Source organism: Triturus cristatus, chromosome 1_1 (genome assembly GCF_964204655.1).
Source record: "Triturus cristatus chromosome 1_1, aTriCri1.1, whole genome shotgun sequence".
Classification (NCBI taxonomy): Eukaryota; Metazoa; Chordata; class Amphibia; order Caudata; family Salamandridae; genus Triturus; species Triturus cristatus.
In genome coordinates this window covers 2944136-2971053 of record NC_140579.1, presented here as the reverse complement: position 1 = coordinate 2971053, position 26918 = coordinate 2944136, and the positions used below count along the sequence as shown (strand labels likewise).

Below are 26918 nucleotides of genomic sequence, written 5' to 3'. Positions count from 1 at the left end.
CAGATCTTCACTTAAATAAGGTTCCAGTTACTTGCATTACTTTTTAGGCAGTCCACAGTTCTTATAATGGCAATTTTCCACTTAAAATAGGCTTCTTTGGGTATCTGTGCGCTTCGTAGCGCTTTCAGTACGTTTCATACGAGGTTTTGAACATGTCTTGCCATTTCTCACGCTTCTCGCGTGAGCACGCGTACGCTGGACTTGAGCCGTATGGACCGTACCCTCGTAGGTACGCGTCGTACACGTCCGGTACGCCTCTTGCTAAACCTCACGCTTCCCGCATGAGCAACGTTCTATATATTCAATGCGGTACGGACCGTACCTTCGACGGGTCTCCTCGCACAGCTGATACGAAGGGTGCCAAAGCTCACGCTTCACGCGTGAACAGCGTAGCGGGACGACATCGCCAGTACGGCCCGAACAAAGCAACGTACGGGTCGTACCAAGGCACGCGGCTCACAATACCTTTGTTCTTTGGGGGAAATGTTCGTGGCGGCCTCAGGAGTCCAGAGAGGGGTGTCCCACGTCGCGTTGTCATCCCTCGTGGTCAGTGGGCGGCGATGCTTCGTGGGGCGCTTCAGGACGTTCCCAGGCACACAACGAGGTCAGAAGCAGGAGGGGCAGCTCGGGGGTGATTCTTCAGCACGTCGCGCTGTCGGCTTCACTCAGGGGATGAACCGTGCGTCGCAGGTCCTTACAATGCTCTCCACGTCCAGGGGTCGCAGAGGATCGGCGCTTGGAGCCGGCTCAGTCTCTTCCTTACGTTGCGAGCTCCGGCTTGAGGGGGCAGTTGTTTACTTTGCTCAGGCCAGACGGGGCAGGCCTTTACGGTGCTCACAGCAGCACAATCGATTCAGGAGTCGCGTTGCTCAGCGAGATGGGTCACACAGGTTCTCAGGGGTCAGCGTTGCAGATCTACCCACAGCAGCTTCCCCTTTTTCCAGGGGAGGGTAGCGCCTCTGTTCCTGGGGCGCAGTTCAGGGGGCAAGTTCACCAGCAAGCCCTTGGAGATTGTTTAAAAGCACAAGTTGAATAAAAGTATTTTCTTCATTCTTTTCTTCCTCTCCTTCCAGCAGCAAGGCACCCACCACAGGCCAGTCTCTCAGGCTTAGAGACAGTACTCCTCCATGCAGCTTCCCAGGTCCTCCTCTTCAGGCAGAGTTTCTTCTTGGCGCAAACAGGATCTGATTTCTTAGGAGCAGGGCTCCTTCTCTTATACCAAGTTTCTTTTGTTCTTTGTCGCCAGGGGGCCTGGGCCTGGCTCAGTCCGATTTTGGAGCACTTTGTTGTGGTGACTCTGCTCTTTCCTTTCAGCAGCAGGGCAGAGACATCAGTCGCTCCACAGGGGGCGGAGCCGGCATTGTGGTGGCAGAGCACAGGTCTATTCAGAGTCAAGGTGTACTCCTCCCACCTATCCTGGTGTAATCTCTCTACCCACCACCTGGCAGCCAGCCTGTCTCCTGGAATTCCCCAGCCCTGCTCCCCACTGTAACTAGGCAGAACACAAACACAACGCAGAGGCGGACTGAAATGGCCAGACAAGTAAATACTAACTTTCTAAAAGTAGTATTTACAAACACAGGATATTAAAATAAACTTTACTAAAAGAAGTATTTTATTATTCTGAGTTCAGGCATACTAAACTTGACTTTCTACCATGCTCTCTGAGTCCGCTGGGATTACAGCGTGTAGTAATTCCAGCAGCCCATTCTGGCCTATGGAGAGCAGGTAGCCTTCAATAGTGAAAAACGAAAATGGCTGTAATTCACTATTAAGACATGCCACACACATCAGGGCATGTCCTACCTTATGCCTACAATGCACCCTGCCCTTGGGCCTACCAGAGGGGTGACTAATATGTAGTTAAGGGAAGGTTTAGGGACTGGCAAGTGGGTGCACTTGCGCAGTCAGTGCGACAGTACCAGACTGCACGCAGGTTCTGCAGTGGCAGACCTTAGACACATTTTACTAGGCCGCTTCTGTGGGTGGCACAACCAGTGCTGCAAGCCCACCAGCAGCATTTGTATTTACAAGCCCTGGCACTCCTGGTGCACTTTACTAGGGGCTGATAGTAAACCAAATAAGCCAATCATGGACACCAATCAATGTATACACTTTACCATAGGGAGAGCATATGCACCTTAGCACTGATCAGCAGTGGTAAGGTGCCCAGAGTCATAAAATAGCCAACAACAGGTCAGGAAAAATACAGGAGGAAGGCAAAAAGTTTAGGGATGACCATGCAAAAGGGGCCAAGTCCAACATGTAACTTCCCATGTGTCCCAATGTCTTTTCCTAACCCTAGGAAGGAGGGTGGTTGTTTTCTTATATTTAACTTCCCCTCTCTTACAGCGTCGGGTCGAAATTCCTACTACCTCCGTACTTGAAAGGGGGCACATTGGGTTCACTAACATGGCGCCTGTAGAACTGAGCGCTCCTCGTGATCAAGGGCCCCTAGTACTGTGAAGCAAGGCATATGAACATAGCGCTACGCGCAATCAGTTGCATGTGGATACGTTTGCGTAGACCATTTAATACATCGCGTGACTCGTAATCAGTTGCATGTCATTACCTTTGAGCAGAGCATGTAACACAGTGCGCTACTCGCATTCCTGGGCATGTAACTACTTTCGAGCAGAGCATATAACACAATGCGCTACTCGCATTCCTTGGCATGTAATTACTTTCGAGCAGAGCATATAACACAATGCGCTACTCGCATTCCTTGGCATATAGTTACTTTCGAGCAGAGCATATAACACAATGCGCTACTCGCATTCCTTGGCATGTAATTACTTTCGAGCAGAGCATATAACACAATGCGCTACTCGCATTCCTTGGCATGTAATTACTTTCGAGCAGAGCATATAACACAATGCGCTACTCGCATTCCTTGGCATATAGTTACTTTCGAGCAGTGCATATACCACATGGGGTTACTCGCCGTCCCGGTCCCTCCGGCTGAGGAAGCAGAGTCGGTGGCGTGAAGCGCCACACGAGAGCAATGTCTGTCAGTACTTTGAACGGCTTCCAGCGGGGAAGATTACTGGACTTGAGGAGCGAGTCCCTATGCTCCGGTGCAGTTCACAGAGCACCGCGCTCAGTAACACAGGAGGGGGGACACGGACAGGATCCCTCGGCGGGGTCTCTCCGTCGCGCAGGCAGGGGAGGGGATTCCCACGGAGGGGACAACCCGGGCTAAGTGCGGTGTGGTTTCCAGACCAGCAGGGGGCGCACCAGGGGGGATCTCGGCCTCTGGGCTTACCTCCGTCTCGGCGTCAGCAGGCGTCCGTCCTCACGACGTTGGGGGAACTCGGCCCCGACCTTGCGCTTCTCCTCACACGGCTGCGACGGCAGCGACGGGGCCCCGGACTTCGCCTGGGCCTCGCGACACAGCAGAGCACTCTCCCAGGCCTCCAGGCCACGGCGGTGAGCGAGCTGGCTTCGTCGTCGCAGGGGGGGGGGGGGCGCTCAAATTAAGGATGGGGATATGGTGCTCAGCGGAGCACGCTGCCGGGGGTCCCAGACCAGGGCAGGGAGCGCGGGGGTCACAGCGCTAGTACCTGGTCGATCCCCGGTGACTTGGCAATCGGCTTAGTATTTTGTTCACTAGGGTAGCTTGGACACGCAGTCTCAGCTCTGGCATTCAAGGCTTACAGCTCGCTCTTGTCATGCAGTCTCAGTTCTTAAAGTTAGGTTTCAGTTCTCAGTTGACAGATGAAGTCTTTTGGCGCAGATGTATCTGGCGCCCTTAAGGGGTTCTGTTACAGGGGTAGGGATGGAGAGGGCGACTAGGTCCTTCCTAGTCAGGCTGGCAGAGAGTCTCTGGGTCCTCCTACTCCTGGGCAAGATCAGTGGGATTCACAGGGCACCTCACTCACTTAAGAGGCAGTACCTAAATCCTGTCACTCTCAGAGGCATAAGTCCCTGGCTAGGCCCTACCGCCTACACTCCTGGTGGATTCTTCCAGCTCTGCTTCACCCCAATGGCCAACTCACCACAAAAGCTTCCCTCCCACTCTTAAGTAGCCCTAGGTCAGGTGACCTCTAGCCAAGGCGGCAAAAGTAAAACCCCACCTCCCTTCTAGAAGGTTCCAGCTTCTTCCAGGAGCTTCCCCACTCTAACTATGGGACAAAAAGGCGGGCTGGTATCGCAACATTGTTGTGGGTCCCAGCCAGCTCCTGGCAGCTAGGGTGCTACTATGAAAAACGACCACCCTGCAGTAGCAGGGGTCTGTGGCAGCCATCTTGGGCGAAGTAAGCACCTGCACCTTAACATTACAAAAACGAAAAAAATGAGGGAAAAAGGGCCAAGTCCAACATTATGGATCTTAGAAACTATCTTGTTCGCAGCGCCAAAATAGGGAGAACACTGCGTGCAGGGGAACTTTATAGCCTATTAGAATGTTATTAAAGTTCTATATTCTTCGATTGTTGCTGCTGTGAGCTGACAATAAAGGAGATTTGCATAATCTTAGCCCCCGTGTCTTTAATAAAATACAGATTGGCTGTGAAAAATCTAAATTCGCTTTCAAATGTCATTTTTTGAAGGTCTCTCAGACAAACCTTTTGTGCAAGGTGATGACAATCTCAATAAGCGACCCCTCCACTCTCCTCCTGGACCCCCACTTCCAGGACAGCCTATCGGAAGCTTTATAATATCTAACCAGTTTTTCTTTGCTTCTGACAGAACAAGCTAAGAACTGAGAAGAAAAAACTTGAATCTGAGATTGAAAAACTGCGGCAACTCCTGAACGAAAATGAGCAAACACTGCACGGGAGACTGAAGGAGATGGAGAAGAAAATTACCATGGTAGAAAATGCAAATATCACCAAACTGTCCAATCAGATAACCTCTCTCAATGCCGTGATAACAGAGATAGAAAAGAAGTGTGAGGCACCAGCGTGGGAACTCCTGAAGGTGAGATGCTGTTTGGGAAATAAAACAAAAGAAGGAAGTGAAATATTCATAATTTGTGTACATTATGAAATGTATGACTGAGGGTGACAGAGAGCATTCCTCGGAGGGTGACAGAGAGCATCCCTCATAAGGCAACAGAGAGCATCCCTCGTAGGGTGACAGAGATCATCCCTCTCAGGGGAACAGAGAGCATCCTTCCAAGGGTGACAGAGGGCATCCCTTTTAGGGTGACACAGAGCATCTGAGGGCAAAAGAGAGCATCCCTCCGAGGGTGAAGAGAGCATCCCTCCGAGGGTAACAGGGAGCATCCCTCCCAGGGTGACAGAGAGCATCCCTCAAAGGGTGACAGAGAGCATCCCTTCCAGGGTGACGCAGACCTTCAAGGGTGACAGGGAGCATCCCTCTGAGGGTGACAGAGAGCATCTGTCTGAGAGCAAAAGAGAGCATCTCTCCGATGGTGGCAGAGAGCATCCCTCGTAGCTTGTCAGGGACCATCCCTCATAGGGCGGCAGAGAGCATCCCTCTGAAGGTGACGGACAGCATCCCTCCGAGGGTGACATAGAGCATCCCTCCGAGGGCGACATAGAGCATCCCTTGTAGGGCGACAGAGAGCATCCCTCCGAGGGTGACATAGAGCATCCCTCCGAGGGTGACATAGAGCATCCCTCTGAGGGTGACGGAGAGCATCCCTCCGAGGGTGACGGAGAGCCCATGACCTGTTGATGAACCTCAAAGGGTCCTACGTGTTTGGTTTATCTGATAATAGTGGTGCCCTGCTTGCTACCACCCCTTACTTCAGTAACTCTACTGACTTATAATTTCAATAGACCAGGCTTCTCCTACGAGTAGCTTGTGAGATACGGGTATCTCTCCAGATACCTGCAAGTAGCTCTCTTGTGTAGCCCAGCCGACTAGATTCGATGTTTTTGATTGAATTAATATGTGTACTAAAATTCTAAAATGTGTATTTGAGATGAATATGTATTTAGTTTCAGAACTCATAAACTGATGTTTAGGGGAAAAATGGATTTCCAAAATATATTTAAAGCTGATATTTGAGTGATAGATCCTGCAGCTTTGGAGAGACATATTATTAATATTATTACCACGGCCTTAAACATCGCACCTATGGCCGTCATATATTACTCATGCAGCCTCGGAGAGACGTATTATTAATATCATTACCATGGGCCTTGGGCATTGCATTCCATGGCTGTCATGTATTACTCATGCAGCGTAGGAGAGACGTATTATTAATATTATTACCATGGGCCAGGGGCATTGCACCTGTGGCCATCATGTATTACTCATGCAGCCTCGGAGAGACGTATTATTAATATTATTACCATGGGCCAGGGGGCGTTGCACCTATGGCTGTCATGTATTACTCATGTAGCTTTGGAGAGACGTATTATTATTACCATGGGCCGGGGGCATCGCACCTATGGCCGTCATGTATTACTCATGCAGCTTCGGAGAGACGTATTATTAATATTTTTACTGTGGTCCGGGGGCATTGCACCTGTGGCCGTCATGTATTACTCATGTAGCTTTGGAGATACGTATTATAGATATTATTACCATGGGCCAGGGACATTGCACCTGTGGCCGTTATGTATTCCTCATGCAGCTTTGAAGAGATGTATTATTAGGCTGAACAGAAATTGGTTAAAACCGACTGTGCCCGACAGTACCCTACCGGATGAAAATTAGCTGACCCGGTTGAAACCGACTGTCACTGATTTTCATAGTTGCACCACTTGGCCACTTGATGGAGCCAAAGCATTGCAAACCAAACTGCAATTTAGCAATTTAAGCCCGAGAAGGAAGCAGCTCGGAACGTGAGTCACCCCCATTAAGTTCGGGGAGACACATTGGTTGGCAGGCATGTCAATAGATAGTAGAGAGACTTACGCTCGTTCCCGCAAGTAACAACAGCAAAGGCAGTTAGGCCTTTGATGTGCGCACGGTAGACATTTCACTCGTTTTACTTCTGCGATACTTCTGTTTGAGCAAAACAAAGAAGCACAAGCATAAATCAAAAAGCAAAGTGTGTACACTAACTACAAAGAGATGACAGAAGGTGCAAAGATAGGAAATTAAAAGACTTTTAAAAGTAAAACAAAATTGATCATGTAGGAAGGTGGGATCTGACTGCATGGTTGCCCCCATTTCTTTCCTGGTGTTTTACTGGTTTTCGACTTAGTTTGGCTGGGATCCTGCTATTCTGGGCCCCAGCCTATCTGCTTTCCCCTTTAAATTGATTACATGTACTTTAGATACACTCCAGATTGGATTCTGTGGTACCCTTGTGAGTCCCTAGTATATGGTATACTATGTACCCAGGGCATAGGTACCCCAGAGGCCTACCAGGGGCTGCAGCATGTATTATGCCACCCCTGGGAAGCCTTTTAAAATGGCACAACAGGTCTACTACAGCAGCCTGTGTAAGGTGGTGTATGCACCCCTTACTGAGATATAGGTTACCTATATCTTCCCATATCACTGCACATGTAAACCTATCAGTCACCCCTATGGCAGGCCTTAACAATCCTGAAGGCAGGGTGCTTGGTTTCATGTGAGAGGGTGCCCATGCATGAGCAGAGCCCCTCTGCAGCTTTCGGAATCTTTATTCCGGGGTTGTTTGTGATGCAGCCAAACCATATACTCTTATGTGCATTATAACCTCACGGTAAATGCTTACTTTGGAATGGCTGCATGGAAACATGTCATGTTTGGAGTCAAACACCTTAGAATCATACTTCCACACCAGTAACTGGTGTGGGAGGTATGATTCCACCCTACTAGAGGGAGAAACATGGCACCACCGGTATACCCGGTACCAGCTTAACAGAACCCTGGCGTCACAAAATGGATGCTGCAGCCACAGACAAGAGTCTGCTCTCCTGATGCTGGACGAAACTCCGGCAGGGGAGGCCTGGACAATAGGTTTCCTGTCACAGGCAGGTGGGACCACCTCCCAGACAGGCTTTAGTGTATTAGGGCTGCTTTGAAGTCTGCACTGGGGGCACATTTGGTGTACCTGTGCATAGTCCAGCTCAAACTGGTTGCAGGGGCTACCAGCCCCTGCTCTGACACGAAACTGGACAAAGGAAATGGGTGTAGCCCCCCCTCTTTCCTGACCCTCCCATAGGTGGGTCCCCAGAGTTTATCCCGCCCCTTCCTTGGGTATAAAGTAGGAACCCCTCACTACAGGACTTTAGATTTACCTGGAAGAAACTCTCCTACAGGATCCCAGAACTTCAACTATCTACACGACGTTGGATGACTGAAGAATCTCCCTTGGAGGAAAGGAGTTACTCCCCTACTTGGCAGGCACCAAAGACGCATCTGTACGATTTGCATCTCCAAAGCTCCTGAGGACTCTGAAGAATTTTGCAACACAGGAGGTGGGTTCCCGTGGTCTCTGAGGTCGATCTATGTGCTCAGGAAGTCTGAGGCCTGTATCCCTCGTGGAGACCGTGCAACCCGAACCCCTGGGCACCGCGACCATTTGCAGCAGCATATGCGTTTTGGCGATCCCTGAGGCTGTGCTTTGGACTACTTGTAGTCCACGCCCGAGCAGTGTTTCCACCGAAGATTACTGGCCTAGACTCACCGAGTGTCCCGTGGGCTGGTATTGTGTGATTCCTCTCGAGGTCCCTTCACGATCCCTGGTCCGTCGACTGGTGGGTCCCTGTGAAGGCAACACTAAGTTTAATTGGGCTTACCTGGTTGCTCCAGACGTGCCCTGACTCTACATCGCTTGGGGAGTCCCCTGTACCTTGCTTGTCCTCACCGAAGCATCTTTCCTCTGACCTCGTGGGCTGCAGTTGCCAAGGCTTGTTGGTGTTCAATCCGGACACTGACCCCCCCCAGCACTCGACATCCTTCGTGGGACAGCTCACCTCTGGACTCTGGTCATCGTCGACATCTCCTGGTCTCCGTGGCTGCAGAGTCAAGCTTCACCTCTTCACTCTTGAAATACCCGACATCAGTGGGCATTCGTCTATCATGCCCTTGGTCACTGGTTAGTGACCCAGACTCTGTCCCCTCTGCTTTCAGGTTCTTCACATCTCTGATCCAGGCTTGGATCACACCGGACACTTCTCCTCTTCCCGGCAGCTGCACTTTGTAGCACATCACCATTGAAATCAACGGATCCCGACTCCATTTGATACCTATGCACCCGGCTTCCCTGGGTGAGGTATCTCGAGTACTTCGGTGCTCCCGTGGGTGTTGGCCCTAGAACCCCCTAAGTCCAAATGGGTTTGCTTAAAGACCTCTCCTAAGTGTCCTTAAAATTTAAAATTCCAACCGCGACTTTCCTCATAGAATCCTACGGCGCTCGCGACTGTGTTCTCACACTGCACACGTCCCCCCTGGGCCCCCTATGTCACTACCTTTGGTGGTTCTTTGGGGTCCCAGCGATTCTAAGTGCTCTAGGCACTGTGTCTAGTCAAGTCGTTGTTCTTATACCACTTTCTTAATATATGGTTTGGTCCCTCCCCCGGAGCCCATTATCTATTGTGCTATTTACTATAGTTTTAGAACTGTAATATTGTGTGCCTTGCTCTCTAATCTCATATAGAGGTTAGTAGAGAGTGTTTAGTAATAAATAAATATATTTTACATATATACCTTGTGGGGTTCTCCTTTCATTTGGTCATTCAAGAGGTTATAATCTGGTAAACCAAGCTGCTTTACACTGCTTCAAGACTTAGCCTGAAGGCTGCTCTCCATAGCTACCACTAGGATAGCTTTAAATAAAGGTTGTCTTTAAACCTATCATCAATAAGGGTTGTTTGGACTGGTGCAAGGTACCCACTATAACTAGTGGACAGCATATACCAGGCCAACTTCTCACATTGGTGTGCAGCGGTTGGATTCAAGCTCGCTATTGCTTTACCAGATAATCTCTTTGAGTGACTAATTGAAAACCACTATAGGTACTATAGGTACATATGAATCAAGTCTAGAATATAGTAAGTTCTACTGAACTTAGAGTTGTGTGTCAAATGCTTAGCACACCCTTTCTACAACTCAAGAGAGTTTAGTAGGCCCCACTAGAGTAGGTAGGTGCACACACCACACCACACTAGTTCTGTCTTCAAGGGCAGAAGCCAGTAGGCCCCTACCAACTAGATATGACCATCTCCCATCCCAAGAATTGAGAGCTATGTGTACTTCTAGGAAATTGAAGACAGGTAAAAGTGCAAACACCCAACGCCTCATAGAGGCTTTGCTTTTAGATGACCTTAGAAAGACCCCAGGGTCTGACTAGCCAGGCAAGATGGGTGGGGCAGCAGAAGAGGAAAGGCCAAGCAGTGAACACTAGTATGACCCAGACTCTGATGCCGGCCAGGAGGATCAAAATGATTCTAACCTGGACAATCCAACTGTTCCTGAAGGTGAGGGAGAAGGCCTCAGTGGCCCTCTCTTTACCCCTCCCCCGGAAGAGTTAAACGTTTACCCAGAAGATCAAGGGTCTCCTTCCCTGTAATCTAATCATTCTGGCACTTCTGTAGGGTCCTCTGCTTCTCATAAAAGGGACACCTCTTATGAGAAGAAATGCCAACTGCTTGAGTGTGAGAGAGCTAAGTTCAGGATAAAAAAAGAGCAATTGGCCTTAGATAGGGAATCCCTAGAGCTCGAGAGAGCTTCCAGAAGGTGGGGGCTAGAGCCTCGTGGTGGCAGCAACAATATCGCGGAGGTGTCAGCGGAAAACACTGCTTCTGGGCTGGTCCGGCACATGGGGAGCCAAAGTGTGAATGGCCCAAGGGCCAGAGCAACACCAGGCCCCCTGCCTGGCTCTCGTGGGGGGAGAGGAGCTGTTGTGTTCTGCCGTCGGTCTTACTGCGGCCGCACTCAGTACTTCACAGGTCTTTAAAAAGACAATTCACTTAACAAGGCTTTGTTGTTCTTTCACCCTTTCTTAGAGCCCCAGCAGCTACACTCTGCTGATTTTGACTCTAGTTGCGCCTCTGGGAGCTATGTAAACTATGTAAAGTATATTTACTCACTCATGACCCTCTGTTGTACATTCAGACTCTGTACCCTCTACCTCCTTGTACTTCTGTTCTGTTCCTCGAAGCAGCTTAGTGTGCTAGGGGAGCTATCAGGCGTGCAACGCCCATTGTGCTCCAAGGGCATTCAAGCGCCGCCATACGATGTTGCTGGAGCTGGATGGGCACTAATGGGGGTCACTTAAGTAGAGAGGAAATCAAGAAAGGTTGGGCGACAGGGGTGGGCACGCTCAAGTTTCTTGCTTATTTTTTTATTGTGCTGTATATTTGCTATTATCTCCAAATTATGAGCCTGACACATTGAACGTGAATTTAGAGGTGACCCATTCCCCGAATTCACGCATTTCTTGGGAAATAAAAAAACGTACGGGATCTTGCGAGAGGGATGGTATAGGAACACCCGAAACAACACTGTATGCTCACGTTTCCAGTTATCTCCGGTCACAGAGTCGTGAACATGCACCACCCGCTTCCCACCAGTCAACCTGCACTGCCAAAAGAACAAGTATTTAAGTGGCCTTTCCTGAGATAACAATATAATTTTTCTTTTCTTTTTATTTAGTGCAAACTCGACCCGAAGGTATCGGAGGTCTTTACATGAGCATCAGTTGCGTTACAGACGAACACATTCATTTCACGGGGAGATTGACTGATTTGTCCAGAATCACTGGATTGTGAGCATCCCTGTCGAGTCTCCCGGTCCCCCAGCTTCGAGGTTGAGCGCTCTAGCCGTTAGGCCACATTATGTCCCATAATTGTGTCACACTCCGGAATTGTGAACCTGCCTCTATTGATCTGGGGCGGATTCCAGGGTCGTGCAGGTGCCATCTCATATAAAAGCTATTAGTTAACGGGTGCTGCTGGTTATTCATTTTGGATAGCACCCAGAAGGTCCTGCTGCAGGGTGCTGAAAAGGAACCCCGCCATGATGTCACTTGACTCTGAAGAGAACGTCACACTGCACTGACGGAAACTCACCAGCACAAACATGCACGCAAAAGGGCTTTTTTAAGTGTATTAATGTTTACATTAGACTTTTAGTTACCTGAATTCAACGATGAGGGGCTGCAAGCGTGTCAAGCTATATCATTTCCAGAGAATGGCTTGGTGGACTGGGTGTTTGTTTGTTAAGTGCGACTACTCACCCGTAAGGGTCTCAAGACACTGGGGGGTCGGGGTGTCGGGTTGCAGGTTCCAGTCCATCAAGGAGGGGGTCCGCCAGCTTCTGTTTCGAGAGAAAGCTTTAAATTCACAGGCGCCGCACTAGCGAACCTATCAATCAATCAGTCAGGAGGTTTACAGAGTGTGCTACTCATCCGTGAGGGTCTCAAGGAACTGGTGGGGGAGCAGCTCCGGATCAGTCGAATATCCAGGTCTTGAGGTCCTTCCTGAACGTGTGCAGGGTCGGGGAACGTCTGATGTTCACCGGGAGCTCGTTCTAGGTCTTGGCTGCGATGTAGGAGAAGGTTCTCCCGCCTGCTCTGTTTCTGCAGATGTGGGGACTTCTGCAAGGGCGAGGTCGGTGGAGCGGAGGTTCCTTTTGGGTACGTGGAAGGATACTCTCTCATTGAGGTATTTCGGTCCGATGTTGTAGAAGGATTTGTAGGTGTGGGTGAGGAGCTTGAAGGTGATTCTCCACTCAACGGGGAGCCAGTTAAGGTCTCGTAGGTGGTGGGTCATGTTTTTGTGACATTATTCAAGCGCTGCAGACAGAGCCGCAGCACACAAGGGCTGGTAGAGGCAGTGTAAGAACATCCCACCTTGTATAACAGCCAATGGGAAGCGGCCAACATGGACTGGAAGCACACCAGTCACTTACGGTGGGCAGTCTAACACCGCACATGCGGGACTGACGTCACTCGTTTTGCCCCAGCACTCCCTAGCGAAGCTTAATAGTCAATTGGAGCAGTTGGTGTGTGCGACAGCGGGCAAGAATGGATAAGAGACCAAAAAGGCCTAAAAATAAACAAAATTGCAATGGCAGGACACACAGGTGGGGTCAGGCTGTGAGGTACTGACAGGTTGTCGGCGAGCCACCTCTAGCTCGCCATCGACTGGTTGCAGACCTCTGCTTTAAATGTTTCTGGATTTTCTCCCCCATAATTCTTGATAGTAATTTCCTTAAAAATTAGCCAACATACGTCCACGGGACACTTGCTTATTATTCTGAAATTTTACCATCTTGAAGTCGTACTGTAATGAACCAACATACAACCACAGGACGCTTGCTTATTATTAAACATTTATCATCCTGAAGTCTATCCTGAAGTCGTACTATATTACCGTTTTAGTGCCGCCTGGCCTTCCTAGATCGTCTCCGAGGTAGCATGGATACACTTAAATGATGAAATTTACATTTTACGAACCAGAAAATGTATATTTTTGTGCCTCACTCATCTGGCTTCCCGTTGTGATTTTATTTTTCACTCCTCTGTTGTTTATCTCTCTACACCCTTCAATTCCATGGTCCGTTTTCATGATGTTTTTTTACCATATTCTGAACATCTTCTCAGATTTCTCTTATATCTGTTTACCAGGTTAATTTCTGTCTTGGAAAACATCTTAAGAAAAGATTAATCCTGTAAAATATTTTTTTACCATAACCGTTACTTACTCGCAGCGCTTCTCGCCCTCGTCTTTGCTACTCCCTGGGCTGCGCATGATGATGACGCAGGAATAGTAGAGCGACTGAAGGGAAGGCAACAAGGGATAGAAAATGAACCCATCACTGCATGGCTTCATAATAAAGCCATGCTGTGATTGGCCATGTCCTTCTGTAAAGCCAAACCTGCTGCCTCCAAGACTAGGCCAACTCTTCGCCTCTTGAGCCAATCCAGAAGCTGCTTCACAGCATAAGAGCAGCGTTGGGATTGGCTGGAGCAGGTAAAGTCAGCGCTCCTTAGGAGACCGGGGAGGCTGCAGATGTGATCCCTGGCTCACTAACCTTGTGCAGGTAGGAGAGGCCTTATGTGTGCATGCAGGGTTGGTCATAGGAAGACACCTGTCCAACCCGACATGCGCACTTGCACATCTTTAGACCCAGACACTCTTCTGGTGCTGTCTATAATGATGCCCCGCCTACTCATAAATTGAAAGTCTGCTGCTTGCAATGTGCAGCCGGCCCGTAGCTGTAATATAAGCACTACGGCCGAAACTATAAACTATCTAAATGCATATTAGGGTCCAGGGGGGCAGCAAATACAGGGGGGCAACGCCCCCATAGAGAAACCGCTGATTGGTGGATTTACATCTAGTACACCAGGGCTATAATTTTGTGATTGTTGCTTCCGTATGCCATGGTTTTCCATGCCAAGAAGCATTTCTAATGAGCTAGGCCAGTATTTTGCCACAGTTACCCCCTATGCCAACAATTTCTCCAGTGTGCCAGTAGCATTGGTTTTCACAGCTGCCTGCCAACAGTTGCCTCCAGTGTGCCAGTAGCAGTGGTTTTCTCAGGGGCCTGTCCATGCCTACAATTGCCTCCAGTATTCCAGCAGTAGAATTTTTCCATAGGTCCCTCTATAAGCCTTGCATCATATTCTCACTCACATTTACTCAACCACATTCAATCATTCATTCTCACCTAGTCTACCTCACTCTCACTCATTCGTACTCTTACTCCGACGTACTTACTCATACTCACTTGCTCTAACTCCTTCATTCTCACACACTCTGTATCACTCATTCTCTCTCCCTCATTCACACTCACTCTAAGTCTTACTCACTCATACTTTTTCACTGGTGCACTCACTCTAATTGTCGCTCATTCTGACTCACTCACGCTCACTGCCACTCATTCTCACTTATTCTCACTCCCTTTTAGTGGCTCTCTCACACTACCTGTCACTGACACTCACTTTTACTTACACACACTCATGCTCACACGTATAAACACTCTCACAAAGCACGTACCCAACATACATTTAGAAGCATTTTTTTATTTAAGACATCTGCCACAGAAGTTCTCATTCTAGATCCTCGTGCCCCACTTTTTATTACACTAACAGTGAATAATAATCTATCATTCACTATTAGTGTAATATAAAATTGGCTGAAAACAAAGGTGGAGCACGGCTCCCATAAGGGCGAGCTTCCTCTGTGTTCTTGGTCCTCATTTTGCTTCCTCTGAAGTCAGAGGTCGCACAAGCAGTGCCAGGGGTCACAAGGGGCAAGCCAGGAGTAATCCCTAAATGATGTCAATGCATGTGACCCTGTTGAGAACATCATACAATGTGCCAAGTGACCTCATTCAGAATATCAGAATGTGCTGTGTTTTGTGACTCCATTCAGAATGGCACTGTGCTATGCCATTACCATTCCAAATATCAGTTTCTGTTATATCTTGTGACCTCATTCAGAGCATCACATTTTGTGCTTAGTCATGCAATACCCCCAGAATGTGCTGTGTCATGTGCCCCAGTCACTGTTTTCTAACCATACATAGTTAAGTGTTTCACTCCTAAAAATACTGCCATATCTTTAACATCTCCTATGGAAACTGAATTCACTGTGTTTGTCTCTCTGTTTTGCAGGATGTCAGAAGCACCCTAAGCAGGTAAGGCTGATTTATTATCCTCCTGTCAGTGTGTAAGGAGCAGGTCTCACTGCTGCAGTGTGTAAATGCCACTATTGAGCTCACACAAAGTGTTAGGAAACTTTCAGATCCTCATAAAATCACTTTGCATTCTCAAAAAAAATCTTTAAGTCCTCAGAAACCTTCCCTGGGTCATCAGGAAGCTCTCTTAAATTTTCATAAATCCCTGCAAATTTTCAGCAAACTCTTTTGAGTCTTGAAGTAATTGCCACAGAAATGAGCTGCTGTCCTCACAAAACATATTTGTATCTTTAAAGCTTAACTGAATTCCTAAGAAAAGTACCCTGAACATACAGAAAAGGCAAGCCCATTCTGGAAAAGTCCCCCAGGTTTTCCTCAATTTAAAGTTGGGCAAAAACGAAGTCATATTTTCCTAACTATACAGACACAAATGGTGGCTCTGCTCATGACAACTGCAGATCCAATTTTCAGCACTATTGTTGGGGATGTTGGATCATACACATATATCTTCATGTGGGGTAGAGGTGCTACCATGGTACTGCAGACACCCTGCCACCGAGGGTGTGCACCTGCTTAGGACAGTGTCCTTGGCAAAAAATATACAAAATATTAAGTACTAGAGCACACATAGAAAGTCCACTCAATAAACAAAAGTAGTCCTAATGTGAAGTCCATCAAAGTTTTTGTTCTTTTTCGTGACGTTGTTTTATTCCATTTGTAGTTTCCACAATGTTTGGTTTATATACAAGCAGGAACTGCCAATATCTGGTCTATACGAGCACTAGCAGCCGACACGTGTTTCGTCCATTGGGCTTTGTCAAGGCTGCAGAAAAAATACATACATTGGTATTGATACAGATCAGGGTATCAGATATATGCCCACTACCACAGATAGAGTAATTTTTACAGTTACACGCACATACATTCATCATACACTAGGGCCCATTTCACTAACATATGCTCCGATACTCTACCAGCAGCAAACCTGTGGAAAGAAAACTCCTAAACACCCTGCATCTATATCTAGGCGATAGGACCAGTTTTAGTGGCTGTCTAACATAATATAAACAATCTATAATAATCAATAAATGTGAAAACTCCTAAACACCCTGCATCTATATCTAGGCGATAGGACCAGTTTTAGTGGCTGTCTAACATAATATAAACAATCTATAATAATCAATAAATGTTCAATAAATGACAAGGAAAGAAACAACCAACACCATGTTTAAAAGTTATATTGCTTTATCTAAAATTAGTCAGAATAAAATCAGAATGAATCATTTCTCATAGTTACCTATTCTAACTAGTGTCAGAACGGGTCAGGACCAGTCTCTTGTAAAGTCTTTCAGAATAAAGTCCTCAGCATCGGTCATCTGCAACGCAAGTTCACGCAGCAAGGCGACGAAAGAAAGAGTGGGGAGAGCCCTCCCTAAGCTAACATTTTATACTATAAAATACAATGAAAACCCACATGCATAAATTGTATCACCAAGTAGAACAAGAAGGATGGGATGTATCTTGACTACATCCTGAAATCTCCGCTCAAGAAAAGTCATAATATTAAATCCTCGGAAAAAGAATCAAACTTTGCAACTGTTCAAATTCACTTCCTCCGACAAACCAGCCTTTGCACAGAGTTCTCTCTTAGGCTTCATTGTTCCCCAAGGACGAACATTTCTTTTGGATATCCTCCAAACTTGCTGATGTCCTCCCGGAAACTTCCTTATAAGGACTACCGTCAGTTTTTCTGTTAACTGAACTTCGGCAGGGGTCTCCCTTGCTACACGATAGATTTCGCCTGCACCACAGCTCAGCCAGGCTTCAAATTATTCTCAGTTATTTTCATAAAGGCCTCCATAGGCCACAATAGACCATCTTTAATTAAAGAGACAAAATAAAGATTACCACATCATAATGATTAGACAGTGTTAACCCCACTAATACCCTTATGTGTATGCATTTATCTAGCTTTGCGACATATAGAGCATTAATTCAGACAGCGTTTTGTGCTCAAAATAAATAGCACACAGCAACGTTTAAACATGGAAAACTTGCACGTTATTTATAAATACAAAGAATAAGCTAACCCTTGTGTAACCTTCTCTTGTGTTAGGACAAACAGATTGGTTAATTCGACTCACTTGCACAAGACAAATAATTAATTATTAATTATTAATTATTAATATGACGCATGGACATGCCAGAGCTTCAAAAGCCCCAGAATTTTCTAACAGAAAACTCTGCTCCAGCAATCCCCCCTTTGGTGATTTTATCACCAAATAAACCCAAAAAAAAAAATTAGTGAAACTTTTAGTCCCATTTTAGGAGAAATCAGAAATGTCTTTTCCCCTTACACAACATTAAACACCAGTCTCTCTTTCATCATCTCTCTTAGTCTCTAAATAAACACTCTCCCTCAATTCTTCTAATTCAATTTCTTCTGGTTCTCTTTTCGAATTTTTCGAATTCTTATTTTTCTTTTTATTTTTCAAAATTTTCTCTTTCCCTCTCCTGTTTTTATAACACACACACACCAATCTCAGTATCAACACAGCAACAATTATACAAGACAAAGGAAACAATATTCTACCTACAATAGTACTACCTATTTTAGTAATAAAATCCTTAACAGCTATCATCTTATTAGCTAGTTTAGTCCATAAACTCCCAGTTTCAAGTGGTACTAAATCTTCATGCAAATCAGTAATATTTTTAATATAGACCTTCAGGTCTCTGCTTTCATCAGGAATGTAAGTGCAACAATGTTGAACTTTCAAAATTCCACAAACTCCACCCTCCTTGGCTAAAAGAATATCAAGTGCAAGTCGATTTTGCATAGACATGGCACGTACGGCACTCAACTCCGTATTTACCAAAAGAAATCCTCCTGCGGTATTTGTCGATAAACGATCAACCACTGTGGACAATTTCCGAATTCCATAAGCATTTAAAGAAATTCCCACTGCTGGAATTAAAACCCCAAAAATGTCACCCACTATTTCAGACCAAGTTTCTCTCTTAAAACGTTTTAGTACATTAATATCTTCTACATCACTTATTTTATCTGTATGAAAAATCTTAGGAAAAACTAAACCCACATAACATGTGCCATACCAATGGTCAGGCAACCTGTAATAAGCTTTGTTCCCACACACATAGTACACTCCTGGAAAAATAGTATCTTCTCCACCTCTAAAACCCCAACCAGTCGCAACGAAGTATGTATCATGGCACTCACTAGTTCCCACAAAGTATGTATCATATTGGGATTTCCTTCTGGTAATGCATAATTTACCCTTCTGCGGTGCATCCAAAGCTAAAGTTGGACTAACCCCATTCTTCAACTCTTTTCCCATCTCAATGTCCCAAATTGTCTCACTCACTTCGTATTTTCCCCCTTTCTCCTGCATGTTCACTCTCCTTTCCTCTACCATATCCAGGAAGGCTTTCTCCTCTTCTTTCAAACTGCAAGTTAAATTATTCTTAAAAATATAATCTAATGTTAGTCCTTCTTCTTCAATAAAAATCTCACCAAAAGTGTTAGCTTCTTTAGCTGGATTCAGCTCTTTGTTCATCGGCAAGTGCCCAAAAATACTATCTCTGTTAGACATCTTATAATCTACTTTCCCTAACAAATAAAAAACACTACTTAAAATACTACAAGAAATACCATATGTAGCTGGTAAATGGTGATAAGTAACACCCTCTGAAACCGAAGCAGGTAACTGCATGCAGACATAGCAATCCCTCACTTCCATTGTTTTCACATATTCATATAACAGTTTAGAAAAAACATTACTAGAAAAATTGTTAATTGACCTATCTTTGTGTATGTAACTACCACCTTTAATTGGGACTACTTTTTGTGAATTCTCCTCTATATTAGTCATGTTCTCATCCATCCCAAATTCAACCTTAAAAGTAACTAATAAAACTAAAACACCCCATAGAAGCATTAATATTCCAGTACAACAGCAGCACATCTTGCACCATCTTTTAAAGAAGGCACATCTATTTTGGTTATTCTCTATGTTAGCCATTCTGCTTTAACTTCTACTCCACTACTGTAATTAGAATTTATCAAATTTCCAACGTTTTTTCCAAACTTTTCAGCTTCTTCAAAGATCTTTCTGTTCACTTAGTCCAAGTGAATTCTTCTTTCACTCAGTTTGGATACTCATCATTTTTCACTCCAATTTCTTTAACATCAAATTGTATCAGATCTCCAACACTTGAATCCTCAGTATCTGACTCTTCTCTAATGTCAGTCAAGAGTACTTTCAGGATTTCACCAGTATCCTCCTCAACCACTTCTCGCACGGTCTCCTCTGGATTTCTTTGACTTCCCACCTCTTCACCTTCAGGCAGCGTCACATACGTCCATTCCGGCGACCTATACTTTTGGTTGGGTCTTTTAACTCTTTTTATTTCTACTGGTTCTTTTGTCTTCTCTAATTCAACCTCTTCAGCCTTTGAAGTTTGACTGGATACCTCATTCACTTGTTCAGCTTCTGATGCATTTGTATTTGCTCTTATTATCCTGTATCTCAGTCTTTTCACTCTATTGTTAGGCCAACGATCTCCTTTCACAACCTTTTTTGGCTTTATTTCCTTAACACTCCTCTCTCCAATCGAAGTTCTCTTTCTCAGAACTCGACCTTCTGTTTGTTCATTTTCATCATCCGATTTTGTTTCAATTGCCCTTTGCTTTCGTTTCTTAGCAGTTTTCTTTTCTTCCACAGATTCTTTCACCACTATTTGAGACTTCCCTACTTCTGTCCCTCCTCGGGTCTCCGACACGCAATCTTCTTGCTGTCTATTTGTCCCTTTACCTAGCTCCTCATCAATGTTCCCTACACCTCCTCGGGGGTCTTCCGCAATCTGTCCCTCTCTATCTTCTTCTGACCCTGTTTCTTCAAGAATAATCTCAAGTGGTTCTTCAATCTCCTCCTCCTCTGATTCAGGAGTAGTCTCTATGTGTTTTCTCTTTTCTTTTCTTTTTCCCCCACTGCTACTTGAAACTTCAGGCTCTCTCACAGAAACAGAATCTGATCTTTCTTCTGATACTCGCAGTGACTCTCTTGAAGCTCTCTCTGCTTCCCTTCTCACTGATTCTGTATCTTCAGAATCTTCACCATCACTGGAATCTGACTCTTCATAATACTCTTCACCAGTTCCCTCTCTTGGACTTGGAATTCTCAGAGTATGACTTGCATGTACCCAGTGTCTCACTCCAGCACACTTTACTGCAGTCGTTGTAGTCAGAATAACTTGTCTTGGCCTTCCCCACCTTGGAACCAAGCAATTTCTTCTTCTGTGCACCTTAATCCTCACCCAACCTGGTGAAACACAGAATGAACTGCGTCAGCCAGGCCTTTACAGTAATCCAAAATCATGTCATCAGTTATTGCCATCAATTTATTCACAGGTACGAATGCATGACGCATTGCACGTCCCATAATGATTTCATGTGGACTCAAACCTGTAGTTCTGTCTGGAGTAGATCTCATAGTCATCAAGACTAGAGGAAGAACGTCTGGCCATTTCATGCCAGTGGCTAAGCACATCTTCCCAATTCTGTTCTTGATTGTGCCATTAATCTGCTCAACCACACCAGAAGCCTCTGGTCGGTATGCACAATGTAGCTTCTGTTGTATTTTTAATGCTTCACAAATTAAACCAATGAGTTCATTTTGAAAATGTCTACCTCTGTCAGATTCAATTGTGACTGGAAACCCAAACCTAGGAATCAACTCCCTCAACAGTAATTTTGCCACTGTCAATCCATCATTCCTCCTTGTCGGGTAAGCTTCCACCCACCTTGAAAACAAACAGACTACCACTGATCGAAACCATCCTCTGCTACCAGAGAAATTGATACAGATCAGGGTATCAGATATATGCCCACTACCACAGATAGAGTAATTTTTACAGTTACACGCACATACATTCATCATACACTAGGGCCCATTTCACTAACATATGCTCCGATACTCTACCAGCAGCAAACCTGTGGAAAGAAAACTCCTAAACACCCTGCATCTATATCTAGGCGATAGGACCAGTTTTAGTGGCTGTCTAACATAATATAAACAATCTATAATAATCAATAAATGTGAAAACTCCTAAACACCCTGCATCTATATCTAGGCGATAGGACCAGTTTTAGTGGCTGTCTAACATAATATAAACAATCTATAATAATCAATAAATGTTCAATAAATGACAAGGAAAGAAACAACCAACACCATGTTTAAAAGTTATATTGCTTTATCTAAAATTAGTCAGAATAAAATCAGAATGAATCATTTCTCATAGTTACCTATTCTAACTAGTGTCAGAACGGGTCAGGACCAGTCTCTTGTAAAGTCTTTCAGGATAAAGTCCTCAGCATCGGTCATCTGCAACGCAAGTTCACGCAGCAAGGCGACGAAAGAAAGAGTGGGGAGAGCCCTCCCTAAGCTAACATTTTATACTATAAAATACAATGAAAACCCACATGCATAAATTGTATCACCAAGTAGAACAAGAAGGATGGGATGTATCTTGACTACATCCTGAAATCTCCGCTCAAGAAAAGTCATAATATTAAATCCTCGGAAAAAGAATCAAACTTTGCAACTGTTCAAATTCACTTCCTCCGACAAACCAGCCTTTGCACAGAGTTCTCTCTTAGGCTTCATTGTTCCCCAAGGACGAACATTTCTTTTGGATATCCTCCAAACTTGCTGATGTCCTCCCGGAAACTTCCTTATAAGGACTACCGTCAGTTTTTCTGTTAACTGAACTCCGGCAGGGGTCTCCCTTGCTACACGATAGATTTCGCCTGCACCACAGCTCAGCCAGGCTTCAAATTATTCTCAGTTATTTTCATAAAGGCCTCCATAGGCCACAATAGACCATCTTTAATTAAAGAGACAAAATAAAGATTACCACATCATAATGATTAGACAGTGTTAACCCCACTAATACCCTTATGTGTATGCATTTATCTAGCTTTGCGACATATAGAGCATTAATTCAGACAGCGTTTTGTGCTCAAAATAAATAGCACACAGCAACGTTTAAACATGGAAAACTTGCACGTTATTTATAAATACAAAGAATAAGCTAACCCTTGTGTAACCTTCTCTTGTGTTAGGACAAACAGATTGGTTAATTCGACTCACTTGCACAAGACAAATAATTAATTATTAATTATTAATTATTAATATGACGCATGGACATGCCAGAGCTTCAAAAGCCCCAGAATTTTCTAACAGAAAACTCTGCTCCAGCAGTATGGAACATCATCTCTCATGAAATCTTTTACGTAAAATTCTTACGAGTCAACCTCATATAGCAGTGATGAGGCGAAGGAAAATAGTGACATGAAATTATATATGCCGGTCACAACGCAAAGAGGATATTGTGTAAAAATGCATTGAAGCGTCAGCTCACCCAAAGCCATAAAAAGCGGTACCCATGATAGGTGATGTTGACCGAAAGATGAGAACCCAAGTAAGGGGGCCACAGGAAATGCCAGTATATATTATAATACAAGTGAAAAACTACATTTTGCATGCCTTGTGCTCTCTAAGATACGAAGAAATGTGTGTATTTAGTTTTCCATTTTGCATGCAAGGATAGAATAAACATTAGTGAGATTTAATAAGAATATAGAATACCTGAGCGCCTTGTAGTAAGGACAATGTCCAAAAGTAGTCCGAGAGATACAGAGAAGATCTTGTTGGAATCTATTTAAAATATATACAATTGTATGTATATGCGACCATGCTGAGGAAAATATAGTACTGTGCGGAAAAGTAAAAATTAGTACATCGTAAGGAGAGCGAAGTCTCCTGAGTAGTAGAAAGGGAAGTTCAAGTAACAACATATAAAAGTAGACCAGTTTAGAAAGGAAACTGGTCACCCAGGTGAAACGAGGGAAGTGATTCCATGTGTAGAGGAATACAGTGAAAAGGGCCAATGTATGAATATTTGTCTTGTGAATTTCCTAGTGGAGTGGGAAATAAGCAAGAAGCCTATTATGACTGACTGGTGGTGATCGGTTAGTATAATACCAAAAGAGTAGTCAGTCCTCATACCGGACGCAACCATGAGGACTGAGCATTGGTACGGATCATTGACAGAATATCAATGTTAAAAATATAGATGATCAATATATCGAAATAAATATATTAACTAAAGAAATATCGACTCCAATACCTTTACAGGTAAGTACAAAAATAACGAATCAAAAATATCAAAGTCAAAAATATAGATGTAAAAAAATATTGATTTAAAAATACAATAAAACAATATATTGAATATTTATAATATTAACATTTTTAACAAAATTAATTAAATTTAATATATATTTTAACAAAATATAAAGAAATAAACAAATTTAAAATATATAAACACACAAACATAATATTTTATACATATACATATATTTACTTTCAAATAATTTAATCACTATTATCTTTATTTAATTTTCAGTTTTAAATTATATAAAAATAAAATATATACATAGATTAAAAAAATGACCATTTTATAATTAATTCAAACATTTAACTATAAAAAATAATTAAAACGTACATTTCACAAAACAAAAAATACAACAGTAGAGAAAATGATGGATAGCTGAATAATTAAAATTACTATTCCCAATCCAATGAGTGCAACAGTAGGGAAAGTATTGGATAGCAGAGGGGTAAAAATTACTATTCCCACTCCAGTGAGTGCAACAGTAGGGAAAGTGTTGGATAGCGGAGGGGTAAAAATTACTATTCCCACTCCAGTGAATGCAACAGTAGGAAAAGTGTTGGATAGCGTAGGGGTAAAAATTACTATTCCCACTCCAGTGAGGGCAACAGTAGGGAAAGTGTTGGATAGCGGAGGGGTAAAAATTACTATTCCCACTCCAGTGAGTGCAACAGTAGGGAAAGTGTTGGATAGCGTAGGGGTAAAAATTACTATTCCCACTCCAGTGAGGGCAACAATAGGGAAAGTGTTAGATAGCAGAGGGGTTCAAATTACCATTCCCACTCCAGTGAGTGCAACAGTAAGGAAAGTGTTGGATAGCGGAGGGGTAAAAATGACTATTCCCACTCCAGTTAGTGCTTCAATAAGGGAAAGTGTTAGATAGGGGAAGGGTAAAAATTAATATTCCCACTGGAGTCAGTTCAAAATTAAAAACAAACAAAATATCAACAACAACACAAAATATATATAAAAAAATATATATATATATATACAAATATTAAAAATAAAAAAAATAGAAACATATTATAATGTTCAATAGATATGACAAATATCTAGAAATATATATTAAATAAATAAAACATTTTTTTACAAACAAATAACTATTTTTAATTAGAGTCTCGCTCGGGTGTTCGTGAGTCCCCAAAAGATCTGATTCTGTGTTTGAGGAAGCAGCAGAGGTAACTGCCTCGACTAAGGTACTGGCTGCTTCTCGCTCCTGTCATTGTTTTGGTAGGTCCAGTGTACCATCAGATTGCACCACCACTCTTGAGGCAGATCTGGAACGGCGTCTACATCAGCTTTATCTCCTTGGAGCAGCCGAGGGGCCATCTCCGTGCCACAGTGAACCCTGATCCCGTGGATGTCGAAGGCTGACATTCAGAACTATGGACCTCCAGCCAGTCCCGAGTGTTCTCTGGCGTTACGAAAATATGAGAACGTCCATCCCGCAGCACCCTCAGTTTGGTGGGGTCTTAGTTTTTGTTTGACACTACCAAAGGACTGCCGTTGCAATTGGACAGCTCTTGTGTAGTCTGGGAATATTCGTATACTGCTATTTTCAAATATCGGGTCTCCATGGCTCCGAACCACTCATAGGAGTTCATCCCGGTCTCTGTAGTTGAGAGATTTCCCTAATATAGTTCTGGGCGGAGCTCCTGGTTCGGGCGTTGGGGCAAATGACTTCTGGGCCCTTTCCACCACGAAAAATAGTGGGCATGCCATCTTGATCCAGTCTTCTATGAAGGTCTCTGGAACGTTACCCTCGGCGCCCCCGGGGAATCCCACTAATCGTAAGTTACATCTGTGGGACCGGCCGTCCACATATTCCATCCGTGCCTTCAATCGACTCAAGCAGATCTCCTGGGCGGCCACCGTCACCTTCAATGCGCAGATCTCCCCCTGCACTTCCCTGACCTGTGTCTCCGTTTCCACTAATCGCTCCTCTACCGTGCGCAGGTCGGTGCGGAGGAGGTTCACGTCTATGGCCATGGCTTTGGTTTTGTTCTGAGGATTCAATTGATGTCAGAATCTGGGCCCCCGAGAGACTGCGATGTGGTGGTACCCGCTCCCTGTGCCTTGAACTGGTCAATCTTTGCTTGGTGCCGCTGCGCAGTTTGTCCTTACCCATGACACCGTGAGGGCCTGCAACTTTCTCTCCCTCAATATCTCCAGGATTCCTGGCGGAAGCGCTGCAGTTGAGGTTGCTTCCCACACCTCAACCCTGTTGTGTGTCTAGAATGGATGCCACCAGTGTTGCCAGTCCAATTCCCCACAGGCAGGCTGTGTGAGGCACTCCAGGAGTAGGGGTGGGGTGCAGCAGCACAGAGGATACAGAATTCTCACCTCCTGGTATCACCTGCAGCTCTGATTCAAATCCACTGGAGTTCAGATGCCTGTGCAGGGATGGCGCCAGGCAGTCATGTGACTGTGGAGGCCATGCTCCTAGTTCAGAACTAGTTAACAACGACAATCCTACAGGAGGAGAATGCCAAGATCAATGGCAGGTTGCAAGTCACACAGCCCACTCACCAGTTAATGGGGCCGGCCACCAGGTGTGTGGGTTCACGTCCAGTCCAGTTCACCTCCATGCTACCAAGGCTGACGGTCCGTTTACCCTCACGCTCCTCTGCACGATCCTCAAGTGTTACAATCCCGGGCGATTAAACAATTGCTGGCAGCCTCCCGCTTGTGTGTACAGCCGCATTTATTATATCCTCCAGCCTTACCCCTGCACAGCACAAGGGGGTGGATGTCTAGAGTCCACAGAACAGCTCCACCTCAAGCACCATGAGTCCACCAGGACCACCACCGGATCCGTCCCCATTCTTCTATCTCTGAGACTATGCCAGTTTTTTTCTCTTCTGGAAGGTGCCTTCTCCCCCCGCATACAGCGCCAAGATACTCCTTGAAGTGAACGTTGCACTATACAAAAGTTATTTCATTCATCAACCAGGGCGCACCGTTGTCGTGGCTCACCTCCGCCACGGCATTTAGGAGTGCCTGCAATGTCCCGGGGATCAGCGGTCGCAGTCTTTCTCACACTCGGTCTCAGGAGGAGGGGAGTAAATCAATGCAGCCGCCAAGTTGGGGCGTTTCTCTGTGGCGAGGCAGTCACCAAGAGCGGAGGCACGCTGGGGCTCCATCCCAGGCTTCAGGTACTATCA

General features: G+C 45.0%; 1 protein-coding gene across 2 annotated transcripts in view; it reads left to right on the top strand.

Moving 5' to 3' along the window:
- The window catches only part of LOC146869050 (E3 ubiquitin-protein ligase TRIM39-like), a 126508-nt gene that overhangs the window by 11152 nt on the left and 88438 nt on the right, over positions 1 to 26918 (top strand). For both annotated transcript variants that reach the window (XM_085643195.1, XM_085643112.1), the window contains 2 exons: positions 4690 to 4920; positions 15479 to 15501. In XM_085643195.1, coding sequence (XP_085499321.1) covers positions 4690 to 4920; positions 15479 to 15501 — 254 coding nt within the window. The remainder of the gene's footprint in view (positions 1 to 4689; positions 4921 to 15478; positions 15502 to 26918) is intronic.